This window comes from Drosophila suzukii (genome assembly GCF_043229965.1).
Source record: "Drosophila suzukii chromosome 2 unlocalized genomic scaffold, CBGP_Dsuzu_IsoJpt1.0 scf_2c, whole genome shotgun sequence".
Classification (NCBI taxonomy): domain Eukaryota; kingdom Metazoa; phylum Arthropoda; class Insecta; order Diptera; family Drosophilidae; genus Drosophila; species Drosophila suzukii.
Window position 1 is genome coordinate 15766315 of NW_027255896.1, and position 22254 is coordinate 15788568.

A 22254-nucleotide genomic window follows, 5' to 3' on the forward strand; every position below is an offset into this window, starting at 1 on the left:
ACTGCCAGGATGCTGGGCGACTTCCTGCAGTATCAGCGGATCAACCCCGTTCCCAATCCGGCTCCCACTTCCTCGAGCTCTAATATCCCTATTGGGACTCGGAGCTGGACTGCGGTGGCGCGGGAAAGATGGCGATGCATCCGTGGGACGGGAAGGAAGCCTTAAACTACTAATTTACGTTAATAAAAACATTCTTTGAGCATTCCATTTATTTTTATTTAAATTTTTTTGTGTACCAGCAGACCCTTCTTTTTAAAATTGCTCCAATTGATTTGTTTTCCGTTTGGTAACAAGCCCAGCAGCTTGACAGTAAGACCATGCTACATGCGTTGCGGGTGAACTATGAAAACTTCGGTACAAAGAATAAGATTTTTCGACTAGTGAAACTCTTAGCCGATCTGAGTACTAGGCTTTAAATATTATTCCTTATTAACAGTTTGGCCGGGTGGAAGACTCTCATAGAAAACCGCACGACGAAAAGATAATGAAAATACGGTATATACAGGAGTAGAAGAAAATATTATTTAAATAACAAAGCTATAATTGTTTTCCAATGATTTTACCATTATTTATTCGATCGATTCTATGGCAGCTATGTGATACTGCCGTCCGAATCCAATAATAATAATCCTATGAGTAGAAGTTTACATGTCGAAGTTCTTACTCGAATTTCCCTATTATAGCTTTAGGAAATACTGATCTGAACCGGCTCGTTCCGACTTATATCCCTTATATCATCCCGAAAGCCTAGTACTCACATCAACAAAAGCCGCGAGCTAACCATAGGAGTGAGCAAGAAGCAATTACGCGGCTTACACATTTCGTCGGGTCTTTGAGCGTTGTACTCAGATGAGCTAAGGAAATACCAGACAAAATACCAGATTTAGCGTGGGAATTTCGATGAAAACCGTTAGCACGATCCTGCCGGACGTATCTTCGCAAAAAAAGTAAGTTCTGTCCAAAAAAACTTGGTTACGCTGTACAAATAGATGTATTTTTTTTTAGCAGCTCTCCATTGGGGACCCATAGGACTCCACCTCCACCAGCTATTTGGCAGCTAAAGCGGAGATGGAGGACGCACCGGGTTCTATAAGGTGGTGAAAAAAGGGCGCCCGCTAAGTGACAACTGGAGGTGCCATTGCCAGGAGGCGGAACAACCCAGTTCTCAATCCGGCTTCCCCAAGGTCCAATATGCCTATAGGGATTCGGAGCTGTATTACAGATGGCGCGGGAAAGATGGCAAAGCATCCGTCGGACCAGAAGGAAGCTTTAACTAGTAATTTACATAAATAACAAGAAAGGAAGTTAACTTTTTTTTTCGTATTATTTTCCCACCAATTTTCCGATCGTTCCTATAGCAGTTATAAGATTTGATCGTCCGATTTTGATAAAATTAAATTCAAAATTCTGAACAAATTAAAATATGTTATTTCCAAGCGTAGGAGGTTATATGTATAAAAAAACACCAAAGATAATATTAAAAAAAAATTTTTTCCGATAATTCCTATGGGAGCTATAAGATATAGTTGTCCGATCCGGCTTGTTCCGACTTATATACTACCTGAAAAGGAAAGAAGACTTTTAGGCAAGTTTCAGCCCAATAGAGAGAGAAATGAGAGACTAGTTTGCGTAGAAACAGACGGACAGACGGCCAGACGGAGAGACGGGCAAACGGACAGACGGACATGGCTAGATCGACTCGTCTAGTGATGCTGATTTTTTTATGGGGTCGGAAACGCCTTCTTCACTGCGTTGCAAACTTCTGACTGAAATCGTGATACCCTCTGCATGGGTTTAAAAACATTCGTTGAACATTCCATTTATTTTAATTTTAATTTCTTTGTGCCCCAGCAGACTCTTCTTTTTTAAATTGCATCAATTGATTTGTTTTTCGATGGCAACAGACCCAGCTGCTTGACAGTAAGACCATGCTACATTCATAGCGGGTGAGCGTTGAAATCTTCGGTCACACTACATAGAATACGATTTTTCGAATTAGCCAATCAGAGTACTAGCATAAAAGCTTTAAAACTGAGAGACAAGATTGCGTAGAGACGGACAGACGGACGGACAGACAGACGGACATGGCTCGATCCACTCGTCTAGTGATGGTTTAATAAGGCATACAAATAGTTGGCTAACTAGATATTATGGGTTTGATAACTATAAAAATTGTTTTTTGAGTACAATCCCTTTTTTATAGTTATATAATTATTTTTTATAGTAACCCTTACATAAACAATTTACGTAGTAGTAACTATTTAATAAATCAAATCTTCAATTCGATGTGTCGGTCGCATTTTATTGATAAACAACCTGTAATCTAATTCATACTTTAACAAAATCTTCAAAGATTAAGGCGCAAGACAACTTAAGCGATATTGTCTTTTGTTTGCCTTAGAGTAGGCGTGCCTCTCGGCCGAATCAAACTAGCGCTGAGTTGGAGTCCTTAGAATCTGTATGCTTGATCATGATTTCTATGAGTAACGGACAGGCAGACCGGTCTCCGCTGGTGATTCTAGTCAAGAATATAATACTTTACATAATTTCCAACGAAAATTAAATACCTTTTTTTAAGATAAATTAAACTTTAATCATTTTCAAATAAAGGGGCTACAACTGCTGCAAGTATTTGTGACTTTGTGAGACGCGGCCGATGGAGCGGTTGTTGAGCCGCTTGCGTTTATCGGGCTTTAGAAGACTGGCGGCCTTGCTTAGGATGTCCGAAATCTCAGGGGCGGAGTCTACGGCCTCTGATGCTGGGATGGATGTGGTCACCGCCTTTTTATCTTCATGAGAGTCTTCATCCTCGGAACTTTCCTGGTGCGTGCCAAAAACGGGATTGGGGTGCTCTGAGGTGAAAGGCGTCGGAGTGCTATTAGAATAGTTCAGCTTCTCTGATCTTTCGGTGTACGCTTTAGAGTGCGGTGCTGCTTCTGTGGTCGAACTGATTTCATCGCTCTGCTTAAATTTGAGTACCTGCTGAAAGAGATTGGGCGCTGGAACATTGGAAGCCGGCGCTCCTAGGATTCTGTTAAAGGGATTAAAAGGGTTAGTGGCTCCAAATGGGCCAAAAGGGTTTAAACCCATGCCAAATTGCCTTCCAATGCCGAATGGACCACCCACCTGGTGTTCCATGTCATATTCCTGGGTTCCTGTCTGAGGATTCATTCCAAAGAGACTTCCAAACTGGGTACCCAACCCAAAGCCACCTCCGAAAGGACTTACCACAGGACCCTTATCAAGACCAAAGGGAATGGCCTTGGTTTGACTTCTAACTGTTCCAGGTGGGGTTCTCGGCATAGCAACGTAGGGTGTCGGCTGCCGTTGCCCGTAGCAAGGCATGGTTATAATAACTGGCTGGAAATTTGGACAGGAGGTTTTGAGGCTCAAACCGACATTCCGCTGCGTTAGGCATTGAAAAGGGGGTACAGAGGCACTATGTCCACTGCAGTGTTGGTTGGGGGCAGGTGAAAGCTTAACTTGAGAGTATGTTGAAGGAGGAGATGACAGCGTTTCTCGAGCTGAAGCTCCTGGGTATTGACTATCGAAAGCACTGTATCCAGACGCCATTTTACTTATCGGTTCTAAAGGAACAGATGCCGGTTTGTTATCAGCTGGTGCCATGGCTTCCGCGCTTGTAAAACTTCTGTAAAAAGCTTTCATAACCGGATCATTTTCGGGTCCCTGCGTATGTGACAGAGATACCCACATCAACTGATCCTCAGGATACGGCTGGTTTTCTGGTCTGCACAGTTCTTGGTTGAGCTCGTCCTGCTGAAACCGCAAAGTCGGCACGGCCAGCACATCGCTTTTGCAATTAAATTGATGCCCGACCATTTCCTTATTGTTTGGGTGGTTCGACGACCTTGTAGGTTCCGCAGAACTATGTGAATGGGTCGTGGCCGCTGCGCCAGGTCCAGTTGAAATTCCTGGTGAAGCTGCTGGCGGGCTGTCCACAATTGGTTGAGAAAATGTTGGCAAGCCATACGACGGCGCTGAAGGTGCAGACGAAGGGGCAGCCAAGTGGTTTCCGTAGAATCTGTAATGGGCGTGGGGCTGTTGCTGCTGAGGAAGAGGGGGATGGTGGGGCTTCTTCTGATATGATGTCGAACCTGCTGGCTGCTCCTGTTGAAAGTGATCTTCTGAGACTGCCTGCTGAGGAGTTGACCCGACTTCAAAGGCGGGAACCGACGGAAAGTTGTGAACGGAATCATGTTGTATGGCGTAATGCGAGTTTATAGCTGGCGAAAGTCCTGGGTTGGGTCCTCGGCACATATAGAACGGCTCTCCCTGACCGCCTTGGTTCCTAACCTCCACACAATTTTGCTGCCCATTTTCGCCACCAAAGTTATCATCCCGGCACATATAATAAGGCTCATTCTTTAAACCACCTGGCGTAATCTTCACACAGATTGTAGTCATGGACCGCTTGCTGCGATGTAGCAGCCCAACAGAAATTGGTATGTCTTCTTGGCCGACTCCAGTTGCACCTGGAGGTACCAATAACGCGATGGCCAGACATGACAGGAACATCAGTTTCAAGGTCTGTGGATAAGTACCCATGCTTATTTTCCATTTATAACTTCCGACTGTGGTGGGTGGCGCTTTTATAGTCTTGAACTGTCTGTTAGGAAGGAAAATTATTTGACCATGTAGCCAACCAACGTCACCAATTTACCAAACTGAGTTCTTCGAAGCAATATTTTGTCATTTCTTCTCTTACCTTATTTATGTTTTCTCTTTTTTTGATCTGGTAATTCGAGTTTATTTCGCTTGAAACTCGTATCAATGAATAAGAACTATGCAGAGAACATTTTCGATCGGAAGCATTCACTTTATCCCCATTTAATCGTACTTTGAATAATTTAATGGGTTATATACACTTGATCTCGACGAAAATTCAAAGTAATTTAATTTTTTAAATTGTAATTTTTAAGCCAACAAACATATTTTTAAGTCTAAAAAATAATAAATATTTAAAAAAATCCATCCAAAATATTTTCAAAAGCTGAAGTTTCTTAGCCTATTAAAATATTTTGGATCGATTTTTGTGTTTGTGTCGTGTCTTCCACAAGACAATTGATAGCGAATTAGCATACAAAACGAATTTTTTTTCAATAAAAAGTAAGATTTGATATTTAACTATTCCGCTAAAAAAAAAGAAGTCGAACAAAATACCAATGTATTATACCCTTAAGGAGCTTTTCCGAAAGAATTATTTGTATATGACGTTATTGGTATTTATTGTGGTAATATTGTATACTTTTTTTTGCAATAATTTTGTATACCTAACCAGTAACGATCCATATTTTTACCTCGCTAAAATAATTTTTTCTTGATATAAAGTATTTCTTACTGGTGATGATAAAGAACTATACTGAAAAATGTTCTATAGCATTTCATTTTATTTTGGCGTACTGGAGTTTGTTGTCCTAAGGTTTTGAACAATTTTCGAATAGTCAGAACTTTAGTAGAGTGTGTGGACACATGTCACACAACTGTTTAGAAAGTGCTCAATAATCTAAAGGGGTCTGTCGGTCAGCGAGTATCAGTTGGGTGTTTATGCTACTTCTTTGTAACTGCTTTGACATATTTGAAAAATAACACTGAAGTGCGCTGGGATGTCTAATAAACAAATTTTCATTTATATACATTAGGGTGGTCCTAAATAAAGAACTATTTGACACAAAATAATAAAAGAAGTTAACTTCGGCAAGCCAAAGTTTGTATACACTTGCAGTTGAATTTATTAAATTTAAGAATACGAAAAATAATATTCCCAATAGTATAAGATAATATGTCAAAAAACGCCGAAGCTATAATTTGTTTCATTTTATTTTCCCACCAATTTTCTGATCGTTCCTATGGCAGCTATATGATATAGTCGTCCGATTTTGATAAAATTAAATTCGAAACTCTTCTTTCTTGGGCAGGTAGTGTATAAGCCGGAAACAGCCTGATCGGATAACCATATCTTACAGCTCTAATAGGAATAATCGGAAAAAAATATTTTAAAACAAGGAAGAACGCTATAGTCGAGTACCTCGACTATCAGATACCCGTTACTCAGCTATATGGAGATATGCAAGCAGCAAAGCGAGATTAAAATGCGCCACCTACCGGCGGTATACAGATTTAAGCGTTATGGGCGTTAGAGTGGGCATGGCAAATTTTTTTTTGGATCAATCGATAGGTATCGACGAGACCAATACATTTCAGTTAAAATTTTTATTCTAGCATCAAAACTGTAGGAGCCACAGTTTTGGGCGGTTTGTGGGCGTTAGAGTGGGCGTGGCACTGTGCTGAAACAAACTTGCGCTGCGTAAGAAGCTCAGGAATCTGCACGCCAAATCTCAATAGCCTAGCTACCATAGTTTCCGAGATCTCAGCGTTCATCCGGACGGACAGACAGACGGACATGGCTAGATCGACTCGGCTAGTGATCCTGATCACGAATATATATACTTTGTGGGGTCGGAAACGCTTCCTTCTGCCTGTTACATACTTTCCGACGAATCTAGTATACCCTTTTACTCTACGAGTAACGGGTATAATTATATCTTTGGTGTTTCTTAACATATAACCTCCTTGTCTTATACCATTGGGAATATAATTTTTTGTATTCTTAAGAATTTCTTATTAAATTTAATAGTTCTAACTGCAAGGGTATACAAACTTCGGCTTGCCGAAGTAAACTTCCTTTCTTGTTTAACATATAACCTCTAACGCTTGGAAATAATTTTAAATTTTTTAATTAGACCTGAATTTCGAATTTAATTTCATCAAAATTTGGACGACTATATCATAAAGCAGCCATAGGAACGATCGGAAATGTGGTGGGAAGATAATATGAAACAATTTATAGTTTCGGTCTTTTTTGACATATTATTTTATACCATTGAGAATACAATTTTTTGTATTTGTATCAACTTTGAATTAAATTTAAAAAAAAATCGAACGACTCTAACATATAGCTGTCAAAGAAACATTTAAAAAAATAATGAAATAATTATTTTTTAAAAAATGTTGCTTTGTTGATTTTGATCGTACATTCTTTTACTCTGGGATAAAGAATATTATAACTTTTCAGCATTACGAATTTAATTTTACACAAATTTCACTTAAGCTAGCAACAATCCTTAAAAATTTAACATGGTGTTACTAGCATTGATTATTTCTTATAACTGCAAGGGTATAAAAACTTCGGCTTGCCGAAAATGGTGTAAGTTTCAAAAGGTTAGTGGTTGTTGATTTATGGTTCATTAGCTCATGTTTACACGGAGATATAACTGATCTATAGAGGGGCTGCAAGTGGGTAGTCATACTATTTTCAAAGAGCTTTGGGATCGCTGGCAATTTAGAGATACCTCTATAATTGCATTCGTCCACATTGCATCCCTTCTTGTGGAGAAAAATTACAAACGATTCCTTTCACATATTGAGAAATTGTGAAGATTCTAAATGTAAGGTAAATAATTTGAGAAGCGGCTGGTATAGGGTCTCCGCGCAATATCTAAGCACGCAGCCAGGAATTCAATCAGGACAATCAACAAGCAAAGAGCTTTCGTTTAAGGTGGGACAGAATATTTAATTCGACTTGGATAAAGTGCAAGAATAAGGCTGTCAAGAATGAGGTAAAGCAGAATATGTCGTTTGAAAAAACTTGACAAAAATATCGGCTATCGCATGATCTGTTGTTGTTGTAATATTTTCAAAAGATAACGAAGAAGGATAATTGGTGGATTTACGCTTAGTGTTAGCAAAATTGTAAAACTTTCTCGGGTTCTGAGAGAATTGAACTTTACAGTGATTGAAATAGAGAGTTAAGCACGGTAATACTAGACAAAATTTCATCACCCATATTTTGGTATGAGTAGAGGTCGGACCAATTAAGGCCAGATATATAAAAATGTAGCCGCTGTCCTGATATAGATCCTGAATAAGAATATATACTTTATGGGGTCGCAAACGCTTCCTTTTACCTGTTACATACTTGCCGACGAGTCTAGTGTAACCTTTTACTCTACGAGTAACGGCTATAATTATCTTACGAATTAATCAATTATTGTAAATATATTTTAGACACGATAAGAAAAATCGACTTCAATTATTTGGAACTTTGACGAGTTCGTCACCTTGCCCTACTCGTCACCTAGATACTTGTATCATAAAAATATCACTTTACTATTTAAAATTGTTGTATATGTCATAGCTCAAGGTTTCGTTATTATTTAATAGTTAAACCACTATTAACATAGTTATGTTCCAGTGATGTGTTTTTTGTTATTGCAATTGAATATAGGAAATTAACTATTACTATTACTACAGTGACGTAATTATAGGTTGGAACCATCCCACCCCTTTTTATAATTGCAAAACTATTTTTATAGTAGCACTTACGATTACATAATTTGTGGGAGTAACTATTTAATAGTTCAAATGGCCAATTCAAACTAGTTGTTCCCATTTTTATATTATAGTGGTCAAGTTTACCATACGGTTTTTTGCAAGTATCTAAAGTCGCACCTTAGATGCGAGTGGAAATTAGCCCTTACAATTGTCTATTCAAGGCTTCATCGCTTTAATTTACCGATAGCTCTTTTTCTAGATGAGTGACACATATCAAAAAATAGCATTTTGAGATAAATGTATTTAAAGATTTGACGAAGTTGTTATGTGGGCATATTAGTGCCTGAGTCCTGACAGGGACTTGGGCCGAGGGAGAGGCGTCCGATATTCTGGCACCATTTGCCGGCATAAGCTACGTCGTATTCGGGTCGTGGGATCTTGGTAAGCCTCTCTCCTCTCCAACATAACGAGAATAAATATTAAAAGTGCCTGGAAAAATAATAATAGTCATCAAGTTCGTCAGTCATCAGTCCACACTGCCCAACAAGCTTAGCTGTCGCTTGATCGCAATACGATCGGGCTGTGTGTTGGCCATATTCCCTCCCCTTCACACATTCGTGTGCCAATGGATCGTCGCGGGCCGCGCAATACGATCCCCTATTGTCAAGGTTGTCCGTCGAAAGTTATGTCATTGTTCTTGACCTACTTCACTCCTCGCGTCAGCACACCCCCTTTGTTATAGTTCTAGCACACCATGGTTTTCAAATTCTTTTTCACGTTATAAATTTAATAAATAATATTTAGGTCGGCGTGCGCCGGTGTTGAATAACATAATATTGGCTACTTCATATAGGAATCAAACTAATTGACAATTATTGTTTTAGCGGAGAGTATCGAATTTATCACCTATGAAGGTGCACACATCAGAAAAATACTGATTATTCACGACTACAAACGTCGCTCAGAGGGCTCTTGCAATTATCAAATAACTACAAGGCTGATACTCGCCGCTGCAAAAGTTTATAGTAGTCTATAAAATTGTAGGATACTGCACGAATATTTATATATGTATGTTTATAAGAAAGGAACCGTGTCCCGACAAACTTACCCCCTCTTTAAATCCTGGGCGATGAGATCTCGACGCTCCGGATCCTGGGCTTTGGGAAAATATTATGTTGGATATATATATATAAATATACGTGCACCAAAATATGGCTGTTCTTAAGTATATCAATTCACTTAAACACAAAATATATATATATTATGCTAGAGGCATGCGACTTCTTCAACGGCTGGTGGAGAGATTCGTCCTCTCTAATTGTTTATCATGATTCGCACTTTGTCTATTGATTCGGTTGGTTTAAATATATTTCAATGCATGTTTGAATGCTTGATTTTCACTTGTTATCCAATTGTATTATTTGAGGATATTGGTCCTTGGTTATGCATGAGTTCACTTTAGCTTTGGTTGGCTCGATTAACACATTTATATTGCATCACTACTTTCTCCGACGTATGCTATTGGTCGCTACGCTCTGAACGGATGGTTCCTACAGCTGAACAAATTTCAGGAGCATGGAGATCACGGATACTGCGTCCACAAACATCGCAGTATGTCGGATGTCGTCCTTATTGTTGATCTTCTCCACGTTCTTTGATGGCAATAGCGGCGCTGGTTCGACACAAGATTATTTCGAGCTGCAATGGTGTTCTCCTCAAGGACTGTTGGATATGGTGGCTAGTCCTGGTGGCAGAAGACTCCATGGACGACTGCCCCAGGGAAAGTCGCCTTCCCTCGAAGCTGCCGGCTTCCGTCAGCAAGACACCCAAATGGATTCTCTCCCTTTCTCTATTTGTCTAAGGTCTTTTATACCAGACTAGAGCTTTTACTTGGCTGCGGGTATGGATCGGATAAACTAGGTGTTCCCACCTAGAATTACTGTTTCTTGATATCTGCTATCTTGGAAGTCAACGGCCGGCTGTTGCCCTTTGCCAGCTACCGGAGTATGGTTACCAATAGGTTGATAGTGGCCGTTTGCTTTTTCTTCTGCCTTTACCAGTATGAGTCTGGTTAGTCACATGCACCCCTCCCCCTGGCTAAAGATTCGTCGTTGTTTCTCTATGTGAATCTTTCTATGTGGAGGGCGTACGTAACAGGCTCGAAGTGATCGATGCGGACCGCATGGAATGACTTCGCAAAAGGAATCTGCGTACGACCATCGTTGTCTGTTCCATGTTTCTTCTCCTTTTTAGACGCCCATTCACGTGTGGCTTCGACCCACTCCTGTGATCAAGAGTCTCATGTTTTATCGGCTGAGCTGTCCGGGCTGATATCTTCACTGCTGTTGCTTTATGTTAAAGGTTATTTTGTACATTATTATCTTTCTTAAACTTGGTGCATGGAATCTGTGTTTTAATGTTTCCTCTTTTGATCCAACTGACGATCGATTAATGCCTATTTATTAGAAATGGTTTGATTTATATGTTTATAAGGTGTAAGAACTTTTGTATTACTAGAAAAGCTTTGTAGTGCTGGACATGTTTTTCGCAGTATTTTTTAACCAGCAATCCACACGGAGACCCTCCTTTTTTAACTCCGCTAACGAAGTTAATGGCGATGTTAGCAACAAGCCGCCCATCCGGGAGTTCATGTTGTCTTTCAAAAGCTCAACAAATTCATCTTCATCGATTTTATGCTTTAGTTTGAAATGCAAGTTGTGCATATCGGAGACATAATCGCTGAAGGTTTCGTGCTGTCCTTGCTTGCGTTCCATTAGTTCCTTGACTTTCATAAGGTCACTTCCGGTAGTGGAAAATGCCCGTCTCATTTCTTGGGTCAATGAGTAGTAGTCAAAGTCGTAGTCTTCTGCCTTGTCTTCCATTAGCTGCCAATACCATTTCGTGGCTGCACCTGCCAGCAGAAGATGGAATTCACGAAAGACTTGTTGACGGCTGAGGTCATACAATTCTTGTAGTCGGTCCACGCGGAATAGGAAACTCTCAACCGTCATGCCGCGTCCGCTTCCATCGAACTTTAGGTTCCATCTGTCCAATCTGACATCTTTTGGTCGTGGTCCTTGGAATGATGAGTTCCGATCGATCTCTGGATGCAGTTGGTGACTCGACTCCCTCTCGTTTGTTCTAAATTGCCTGTGTGATGGAGTGTCCATCCGCCTGGGTGTTCTTAACCGGTGCATCTGGCTATTGAGCATGTCCTGTGTTACCGGTTCCAGAGGCGGTGTCTCTTGGTATCTCAAAAAGCTGTCTGTTGGACTCGGAACAGTACGGGGCGGCGAAGGCAGTCCCTTCTGTTCGGGTCTCCTGGCTGTCGGAGACTGCAATTCTGTTATCTGTGCTTTCAGCGCTTCTATCTGGGCACTCATTCCACGCTGCATTTCGTTGCTTTGCCTCAAGAGCTCCATCAATCTTTGTTCACGTCGCTCGGCAGCCTCTAAGTTGTCCTCCTCGTGCCTCTGAAATTGGGGAAGCATACTTGATCTTCCTTTCGGTGGTCCTAGGGGTAGATTCTCCCCTCCGGCGGCTCCTTCCATTTCAGAATATTGGTCCAGGTTGTTTTCTTCAGACAGGGTATCTACCTGTCCTGGCTGATTCTGTGCGCGCTCCCACGGCTCTCTTTCAGGTGAATCTCCTAGCCTTGGCGCGCTTGCACTGCGGGGTTGGTGATTGTCTCCGCGCGTTGTTGCCCGGGTCACTCTTCCGGTGCTGGGTTGGAATAAGACCTTCTTCTTGGCCCCCTTCATTTATACGATTGGACCTTCTTTAAAGGCCTCCGCTTTCTTTTTATAGATTGTCACTTTGTGCGGATTAATACACGCACTAAAATTTGTCTTCACTTGTTTTTTTTTTTGCGTTTTGGTATAAAAGGTTCACGTGATTCTTTTCAAAACACCCGGTCAGCGACGTATCCGCTGAATAAGTCGACAATAAAAATGTTTATAAACTGGGGGTGCTTCTCTCTGCTTCTCAAGTTTCTCTTCGGTCAAGAACCGTCCGATATTTAAGCCCCAAGCAAAAACAAATAAATTTCCCTAACTAGGAGTGTTAGCCGCTTCTACACAACGCGGTTCCGCTAAGCTAACATGCCCTTACTTTCCCTTTTTCTAGACATCCCAAATGTTCCAAACGGAATGGCTGTGTCTAGATAAGGAATCTGTCCAAAAACCCCCTCCCGCCAGTCGTCGGAAAACAAGTTGTTTGACCGATCATTCTCGGGCTTTACAACCGTCTCCTATTTCTCTGGACTCGAACCAAGCAAACGACCTGACCAACTAGCCTAATACGTTGTGGGGCGTCGGCCAGAGAAACTAAAAATCGTCCACCACCCAAATATGTCAAGGGAAACAGCAAAGACTCGAACCAAGCAAACGACCGGACCAATGCCTAGTACGTTGTAGGGCGTCGGCTTTGCGTTTCCTGTCAGTTCCCCCACCCCCATTCTGTCCTGGATCGACAAACGAACAGTAGACCCGCACCGCAACTGCTAAATGCGTTACCGTAATGCTTGCGCTCCTGCTCTTTCTGGACTAGAACCAATTCAAACGACCGGGCAAATGCGTAGTACGTCGTGTGGCGTCGGCCAGAAAGCACCTATAAACTGTATTTACGTTAATTTTAACAAGTAGTCGTCGACACTTAGTTGTAGGTATAGTATTATAAAAAGGATAACTCATAGTTCTTGATTTAAGGAAATTCTGGTAAATTTGTCCATGAACAAAACAGGGAATTTCTAAGGTTACAAATCATTTCAAAGTCAGGCCTCTATTCTGCGACAAAGTTCTGATTGAGTGGCCACTCAACACTGACAGTCACAGAAGTTGGGGACTTTACGGTTATTAATTTAAAGACAAAAACAAATAAGTAGGTGCACATTTAAAATTATTTAAGTTCCCTGCTCTATAAAACAGTCAAGTTACTCATGGCAAACAAAGATGAAAGCTTTGCCATCCCTAGGTGCATCCACTCCGATACCGCAGGCATCGAGATTGTGGACCCTGGTAAAATTCCTTAAGGAATATGAAATGTCCTATCGTTGGGCGCCAATTCTGTTACGTGGGCATATTAGTGCCTGAGTCCTGACAGGGACTTGGGCCGAGGGAGAGGCGTCCGATATTCTGGCACCATTTGCCGGCATAAGCTACGTCGTATTCGGGTCGTGGGATCTTGGTAAGCCTCTCTCCTCTCCAACATAACGAGAATAAATATTAAAAGTGCCTGGAAAAATAATAATAGTCATCAAGTTCGTCAGTCATCAGTCCACACTGCCCAACAAGCTTAGCTGTCGCTTGATCGCAATACGATCGGGCTGTGTGTTGGCCATATTCCCTCCCCTTCACACATTCGTGTGCCAATGGATCGTCGCGGGCCGCGCAATACGATCCCCTATTGTCAAGGTTGTCCGTCGAAAGTTATGTCATTGTTCTTGACCTACTTCACTCCTCGCGTCAGCACACCCCCTTTGTTATAGTTCTAGCACACCATGGTTTTCAAATTCTTTTTCACGTTATAAATTTATTAAATAATATTTAGGTCGGCGTGCGCCGGTGTTGAATAACATAATATTGGCTACTTCATATAGGAATCAAACTAATTGACAATTATTGTTTTAGCGGAGAGTATCGAATTTATCACCTATGAAGGTGCACACATCAGAAAAATACTGATTATTCACGACTATAAACGTCGCTCAGAGGGCTCTTGCAATTATCAAATAACTACAAGGCTGATACTCGCCGCTGCAAAAGTTTATAGTAGTCTATAAAATTGTAGGATACTGCACGAATATTTATATATGTATGTTTATAAGAAAGGAACCGTGTCCCGACAAACTTACCCCCTCTTTAAATCCTGGGCGATGAGATCTCGACGCTCCGGATCCTGGGCTTTGGGAAAATATTATGTTGGATATATATATATAAATATACGTGCACCAAAATATGGCTGTTCTTAAGTATATCAATTCACTTAAACACAAAATATATATATATTATGCTAGAGGCATGCGACTTCTTCAACGGCAGGTGGAGAGATTCGTCCTCTCTAATTGTTTATCATGATTCGCACTTTGTCTATTGATTCGGTTGGTTTAAATATATTTCAATGCATGTTTGAATGCTTGATTTTCACTTGTTATCCAATTGTATTATTTGAGGATATTGGTCCTTGGTTATGCATGAGTTCACTTTAGCTTTGGTTGGCTCGATTAACACATTTATATTGCATCACTACTTTCTCCGACGTATGCTATTGGTCGCTACGCTCTGAACGGATGGTTCCTACAGCTGAACAAATTTCAGGAGCATGGAGATCACGGATACTGCGTCCACAAACATCGCAGTATGTCGGATGCCGTCCTTATTGTTGATCTTCTCCACGTTCTTTGATGGCAATAGCGGCGCTGGTTCGACACAAGATTATTTCGAGCTGCAATGGTGTTCTCCTCAAGGACTGTTGGATATGGTGGCTAGTCCTGGTGGCAGAAGACTCCATGGACGACTGCCCCAGGGAAAGTCGCCTTCCCTCGAAGCTGCCGGCTTCCGTCAGCAAGACACCCAAATGGATTCTCTCCCTTTCTCTATTTGTCTAAGGTCTTTTATACCAGACTAGAGCTTTTACTTGGCTGCGGGTATGGATCGGATAAACTAGGTGTTCCCACCTAGAATTACTGTTTCTTGATATCTGCTATCTTGGAAGTCAACGGCCGGCTGTTGCCCTTTGCCAGCTACCGGAGTATGGTTACCAATAGGTTGATAGTGGCCGTTGTTCTGACCACGCGACACCCGAGAATTGCCGAATTGCTTTTTCTTCTGCCTTTACCAGTATGAGTCTGGTTAGTCACATGCACCCCTCCCCCTGGCTAAAGATTCGTCGTTGTTTCTCTATGTGAATCTTTCTATGTGGAGGGCGTACGTAACAAAGTGCACCATACTACCAAACAACTATATATTATATAATATTCTACTAATTATGCTGGGAAAACCGGAAGCGAAAAGTAGAGTTTTTGTTCTTAAATAATAATATTCTTTACCGAAGTACGCGTCGATTGGCTAGATTAATCCGGTTAGTGAACCTGATAAAGAAATTGTTTCTAACAAGAAATAGCGCTATAGTCGATGGCCTCGACTATTAGATACCCGTTACTCAGCTTAAGGGAGTGCTCAGGAAATGGAGCTATGCATGATTGGATGGATTTATAAAATCTACAAGATATAAAAAAGTGTGGACTTTAGAGTGGGTAAGCACCCTGTTGAAATAAACTTTTCTGCGCAAGAAGATTTAGAATTTGCATACGAAACCAATAACTTTAGGATTTATAGTTTCCGAGATCTCATACATATTGACGGACGACTCGGCTAGTGTCCTGACCAAGAACATATATACACTATGGGGTCTGTTACATACTTTTTCCAGAATACAATATACCCTTTTAATCTACGAGTAACAGGTATAGAAACAGAGAACGCTATAATCGAATGTCACGCCTATCAGATACCCGCTACTCAGTTTTAAAATAGACTTACTTAAGGCAAGATTAAAGCCTTTCAATTGAAAAATTTGCAAATGTACACATTTTATAAGGTGTAGTTTTGTAGTAAATCGTATAATACATATTCGTCGCAAAAGTTGATACCAGAACTTTTGTTTGTTGATTTTTACTACAATAACAAGTGTTTATTTTATATCAGAAGTTTTGTGTCTTGAACATCAATTATAATATTCATATACTTTCCCAAAAGCCGTAGAATTCAAGTTTCTTATATGGAACATCTTATAACAATTTAAACAAGAAAGAACGCTTTAGTCAAGTACCTCGACTATCAGATACCCGTTACTCAGCTAAAGGGACAAAAGGGAAATGGAGATATGCAAGCAGTAAAGCGATATTAAAATGCGGCACCTACTCCCGATCTCAACATATGGTTAAGTGGGCGGTAGGAAGATTTATGGGCACTAGGGTGGTCGTGGCAAACTTTTTTTTGGGTCAATCAATAGGTGTTGAGAGACTAATACATTACATTTAAAATTTGTTTTAGCATGAAAATTGTGGGCGCCGCAGGCTTATTCGGTTTATGGGCGTTAGAGTGTGCGTGACATATTCGCGTAACAAACTTGCGCTGCGCTCAAGGCTACGGAATCTAAGTCTGAAATCGTAATTCTCTATCTTTGATAATTTTCGAGATACCCTCGTTCATGTTTACGATTTTTTGGAGTTTGTGGGCGACTTGTGGGAGATTCGTGGGCGTTAAAGGGGGCGTTGCAAACTTTTTATACCCGTTACTCGTAGAGTAAAAGGGTATACTAGATTCGTCGGAAAGTATGTAACAGGCAGAAAGAAGCGTTTCCGACCCCATAAAGTATATATATTCTTGATCAGGATCACTAGCCGAGTCGATCTAGCCATGTCCGTCTGTCCGTCTGTCTGTCCGTCTGTCTGTCCGGATGAACGCTGAGATTTCGGAAACTATGAGAGCTAGGCTATTGAGATTTGGCGTACAGATTCCTGAGCTTCTTACGCAGCGCAAGTTTGTTTCAGTAGACTGCCACGCCCACTTTAACGCCCACAAACCGCGAAAACCTGTGACGCCCACAATTTGCATGCTAGATAAAAAATTTTAACTGAAATGTATTGGTGTCGTCAATACCTATCGATTAATTTAAAAATAAATTTGCCACGCCCTGTCTACCGCCGGTTAGTGGCGCATTTTAATCTCGCTTTGCTGCTTGCATATCTCCTTTTCCCTTTGAGTAACGGGTATCTGATAGTCGAGGTACTCGACTATAGCGTTCTTCCTTGTTTTTATTGCAATCGATAGGTTTTGATGAGAACTATAAATTTTAGTTAACATTTTTATTCTAGCATTAAAAATGTAGGATCCACAGTGTTGGGCGGTTTGTGGGCGTAAGAGTGGGCGTGGCACGCTGCTGAAACAAACTTGCGTAAGAAGTTCAGGAATCTGCATGCCAAATTCAGTAACCTAGCTCTTATAGTTTCCGAGATCTCAGTGTTCATCCGGACGGACAGGCAGACGGACAGACTGACATGGCTAGATCGACTTGGCTAGTGTTCCTGATCAAAAGTATATATACTTCATGGGGTCGGAAACGCTTCCTTCTGCCTGTTACATACTTTCCGACGAATGTTGTATACCCTTTTACTCTACGTAAACGTAACGAGTAAATATTCCATGACCCTTAAATAGCGTTTGGATACGCCCATGTAAAATTCAATGTTGTCCAAAGTTAAACCAAAATCGTCAAGGACGTTTTTGACCAAATTCGAAATACAAATAAATAAACAAAAATAATGCCCATAGTTTTTAAACGATGGTATTTAGACAAATCATGTTAGAAAAGCGTACATAGTATTTCAAAACACATTTCTAAGCATGAAGCTTTTTATAGATGTTTTTCCGCCAAACACGCGAGCTTTTCCGAAATTGGTAGAACTGAATTTTCTTAAAATAAGCTGTCTTCGCATTTGACCGCCAGCACATATGCAGGTGCTCGTAGGTGTACTAACCGCCTTGTGCTCTCTTAGCTCTTTGCCTACATCTTCGCTTCTTATCTCGCTAAATCTGTCGAGTTATCTAATCAGCATTTCGGTTTCGCAATTATTTAATACCAATTAAACAAAAAGCATTCTGTTTTTTGCGGTCATTCGGTCACAAACACACGCACATACATATGTTTATTAGTGTACACAGCTGACGTTTGGTTTTTCGTTTATTTCGCGCTTTTAAAGAAAAAACTGCGTGTAATTTAATTAATAATAATATAAACATAAATAAATATAAATATAAACAATAAAAGAGCATATAGCATACATATATGTATTTATAGCCGCCATACACATACATTCGTGTGCCAAGCCAATTCGTTGTTGCTAGACAGAACAAGGAAGAACGCTATAGTCGAGTACCTCGACTATCAGATACCCGTTACTCAGCTAAGTCAGGGACCAAAGGGAAATGGAGATATGCAAGCAGCAAAGCGAGATTAAAAAGCGCCACCTACCGGAGGTAGACAGATTTACGGGTTATGGGCGTTAGAGTGGGCGTGGCAAATTTTTTTTTGGATCAATCGATAGGTATTGACGGTTCCAATACATTTAAGCTAAAATTTTGTATCTAGCATGAAAATTGTGGGCGTCACCGGTTTGGGCGGTTTGTGGGCGTTAAAGTGGGCGTGGAAAACTTTTTTGAATCAATCGATAGGTATTGATGAGAGCAATACATTTCAGTTAAAACTTTAATTCTATCATCAAAACTGTAGAAGCCACAGTTTTGGGCGGTTTGTGGGTGTTAGAGTGGGCGTGGCAGTCTACTGAAACAAACTTGCGCTGCGTAAGAAGCTCAGGAATCTGCACACCAAATCTCAATAGCCTAGGTCTTATAGTTTCCGAGATCTCAGCGTTCATCCGGACAGACAGACAGACGGACAGACGGACATGACTAGATCGACTCGGCTAGTGATCATGATCAAGAATATATATACTTTATGGGGTCGGAAACGCTTCTTTCTGCCTGTTACATACTTTCCGACGAATCTAGTATACCCTTTTACTCTACGAGTAACGGGTATAAAAATTCTGTGATAACCATTACAACAAAGTCAAAGTTTGCGTTGCGTTTTTGAAGACGCGTGCATTTTCGCAAAAAAATCTAAAGGGTGAAAGGGTGAATTTTTAACCCTGTGTGTCATTTTATGTCCTCTTTTTTTGTGCGATTAAACAAAAATTGTCTAGTCCGGAAGACGCTGTTCGACCTCAAAACGCTGCCGCAAGACACGAGAGCGATAAAAAATTATTTAACTGCTGGTTCCTTGGATTAGTTTGATGATGCTGATAATCTTGCGCAATTGGAATGGGTCAGTTCCTTAAACGTAGCCTTTGATTCCGCGCAGACTTCACTGGAAAGGCTGGATTTAACTGAGATCTATAACGACACGCGACTTGAATTATCCGTTGTTGTCATGGATGTGAGGACGAAGCCACACGGCTGCCATTTCTACATCTATAGATATAAATACCAATGCGGATCTTTCGTTTCTGTTTCGGAAGCCACGATTGCCAAACTTGGAGATTGCTCGTTTTCATGGATTTTATTCTGAGTGGCCGGATTTTCTTGCAACTTGAAAAATTGCAATATTTACGACCTAGATTTGGTGGCCTTGCAAGAAGGCTGTGGACTTGCTTATTAATCGATTTCATAAAAAAGTTTTATATTTTCAGGCAGATGTTCAGATCATATTTGGCTTAAAAGGTGTCGAGGAGGGATCTACCAAGGGTCATCGGGAGCTCAGTGATTTTATGAATTCTCACTTCCGGGTTATCCGAACCCTGGCCAACAAATATTGCGCGTATTTCTTATTCATATCGTCACTCACAAGCATGATCATACTACCCGTGAGAAGTGGGAAGAAGATTTGTCAATCAATGAGCAGTTTACCTGGACTTTTATGGAGTCATTTTTGGAGAAGAGGTGCAGAATGATGGAGAACTTGGATCAAGCCTTGGTAATTCGGAAACCAGGCCAGCGTACATAGATATAACCCAAGAGCACTTATTACATCTGCTACTAACTCAAATCATCCTGCATGCCTATTTTGCGATGCTAGAGAACATTCGATTTAGAGAAGCAAAAAAAGCACCTTTGCCTCAACTATTTGCGCGAGGGGCACATTTTGCTGCAATGCAAATCGACTCATTGTCGATATTGTCGGAAGAAACAGCACTCCTTGTTGCATATGACTCCGGTCCCATCCGCCCCATCTACCCCATTTTCATCTCCACCATCCGATCCTCTCTTGAGCTCTCAACCATTACCAACTACATCATCAGCACTAACGCATCATCACATCAGCTTCTAAGTTAAACTTCTTAACTTTTCGTCTGCTAGCCAATTAAATTTGAAACAGAAAAATGTGCATACGATCATTTCTGGTATTAGAGAATCTTCCATGAACTCGGATAATTAGTACTAGTCTGTTTTCCAAAATAATTTCTATGGGTCAAATTCATTTGGATAGCACGTTGCCAACTCTTCAGAACACCAAACTTTGTTGGATCGTTTCTGGAAAGATGTCAGGTAAGCCAAATCATAAATCAGTCCTAGCAGCCATTATCAAGAATTCTACTGATTATTCTGACGATGTCACTCGTGCCGCCATAGTGAAGCGATTTTGGGAAATTTATTCTACAGGAGTTCATATACTTAGGTGATATGTCTCTGGCCTCAGAGGACGCAGGGGTAGAACAATTCTTCTTGCCTCACCATAGTGTACATTAGCAAGAAAGTACAAGTACAAAGCTTCGTGTCGTCTTCGATGGGTCTACTAAAACGACTTCTGGTAGCTCTCTAAACGACTTACTTCTTGCTGGGCCACCAATACAGCAAACAAATTTTAAAATACTCCTTTGCCTTAGATTTTTCAAACTATCCCTTTGTAGAGAGAAAACGGTGACTTATAGCACGAGCCAGCTGCCTTCTTGGCTACAAGACCAATGCATCAGCTATCTTACGATGAATAGGAATCATTTCCAACTGGATCGAAAATTGTTCATATGGATTTCTAGGCGGATAACCACCAGAGGGTGGGGTTTCAATTGAGGAGGTGAGAGAAATTCGTCGTCAGGTAAAGGAGCTGCTGTCGCGAGGGCACTTTCCAATCCGATAATGGTGTTCGAGTGAGTCAAGTTCCCTCGACGGGGAATCTGATCAAGACAAACAACAGCTCATAAAATTTCACGATCTAACAGATATCGCCAAGGCATTGGGACTAAACTGAGACGTATCTTCTGACCACCTCTTATTTATTTTCTCCCAAATTTCGTCTCATACCAATTCAATGATCCGCTCGGTTTGATAACACCAATCTTTACATAATCCAAAATCTTTTAGCAATCCTTATGGAGTGCTAACGTGGATTGGGATGATATATATGGATGGTATATGCTTATACTTGCGGTGGGAGGTCAATGGAGACGCAAAAGCCCACATTCTCTGCGCAAAGTCCAGAGTAGCCACTTTAAAGGCCTTAACAATTTCAAGGTTGCAACTTCCTGCGTCGCTTTTATTGGCGGAACTTATCGTCAGCGTCAGGGAAACCATCGATTTCAACTGTGCCTTTCATTGCTGGTCTAACTCTTTCATTGTGTTTGCTTGGATTTGGCAACCTCCAAGGGAGTTTAACGTATTGGTATAAATTACATGGCATTACATTCCAACAAGCTTAAACCCGGCAAATGTGGTGTCTCGAGGATGCACCCCGAAAGAATGGCTAAAGCATTCTCTTTGTGCTAATGGACCTCCATACCTTCTCCAAATTTTGTCGAAATGGCCTGGATACAGGAAAGGATCTTCCAGAGGGTCATTCTCCAGTTCTAATCGGATATGTTTTCATTTTTCTTAAGACGATGGGCGCTGCCGTGTGTCGTACGGCTCCAATTCGCGAGATGATAGACGCTTAGAAAAATAAAGATATAGTTCGACGAAATAACTAGGATCTAAATCTGTGCTAGAAAATTTAAAATTAAGTAATCAGAGTTTGAGATAATAGGATAAAGGGTATTATAGTCCGAAAATAATACTCTGAAAGGCTCATGCAAGTCATAGTTATATCTACAATGATTTAACATTAGAGGAATGTAATTTCTTGTTAATCTGTATGGAACAGAAAATTTAGGTGGCTAACCAAGCCTGGGGCTATCAATTCCACCTCGACTAAGGTTATCAATAAAGACTGTTCCAAGCATCGTTTTGCGGTTGGCTAGGGAGGGTAAATTAATTAGGAGTAATCTACTAGAACAAGAAGGTAAAATCAGGTTTGCATTCCAGTTTAGATGCTTTAAGGCCAATAGCAAAAAGTTCTTCTGAACAAATTTGA

General features: G+C 40.9%; 1 protein-coding gene across 5 annotated transcripts; it reads right to left on the minus strand.

The window, feature by feature from the left end:
- Window positions 1-2568: 2568 nt before the first annotated feature.
- On the minus strand, window positions 2569-5596 carry LOC139354117 (uncharacterized). Of its 5 annotated transcripts, none has more exons than XM_070998383.1 (3): window positions 5422-5595; window positions 4727-4961; window positions 2569-4627 (listed from the first exon to the last, which is right to left on the minus strand). In XM_070998383.1, the coding sequence occupies exon 3, from the start codon at window positions 4564-4566 to the stop codon at window positions 2614-2616; it is 1953 nt and encodes a 650-aa protein (XP_070854484.1). In that variant the 5' UTR covers window positions 4567-4627; window positions 4727-4961; window positions 5422-5595; the 3' UTR covers window positions 2569-2613. The 5 variants fall into 5 exon arrangements, with proteins under 5 accessions (XP_070854484.1, XP_070854485.1, XP_070854483.1 ...); XM_070998384.1 differs by having other exon boundaries at window positions 4727-4891; window positions 5360-5595; XM_070998382.1 differs by having other exon boundaries at window positions 5360-5595.
- Window positions 5597-22254: the final 16658 nt, after the last annotated feature.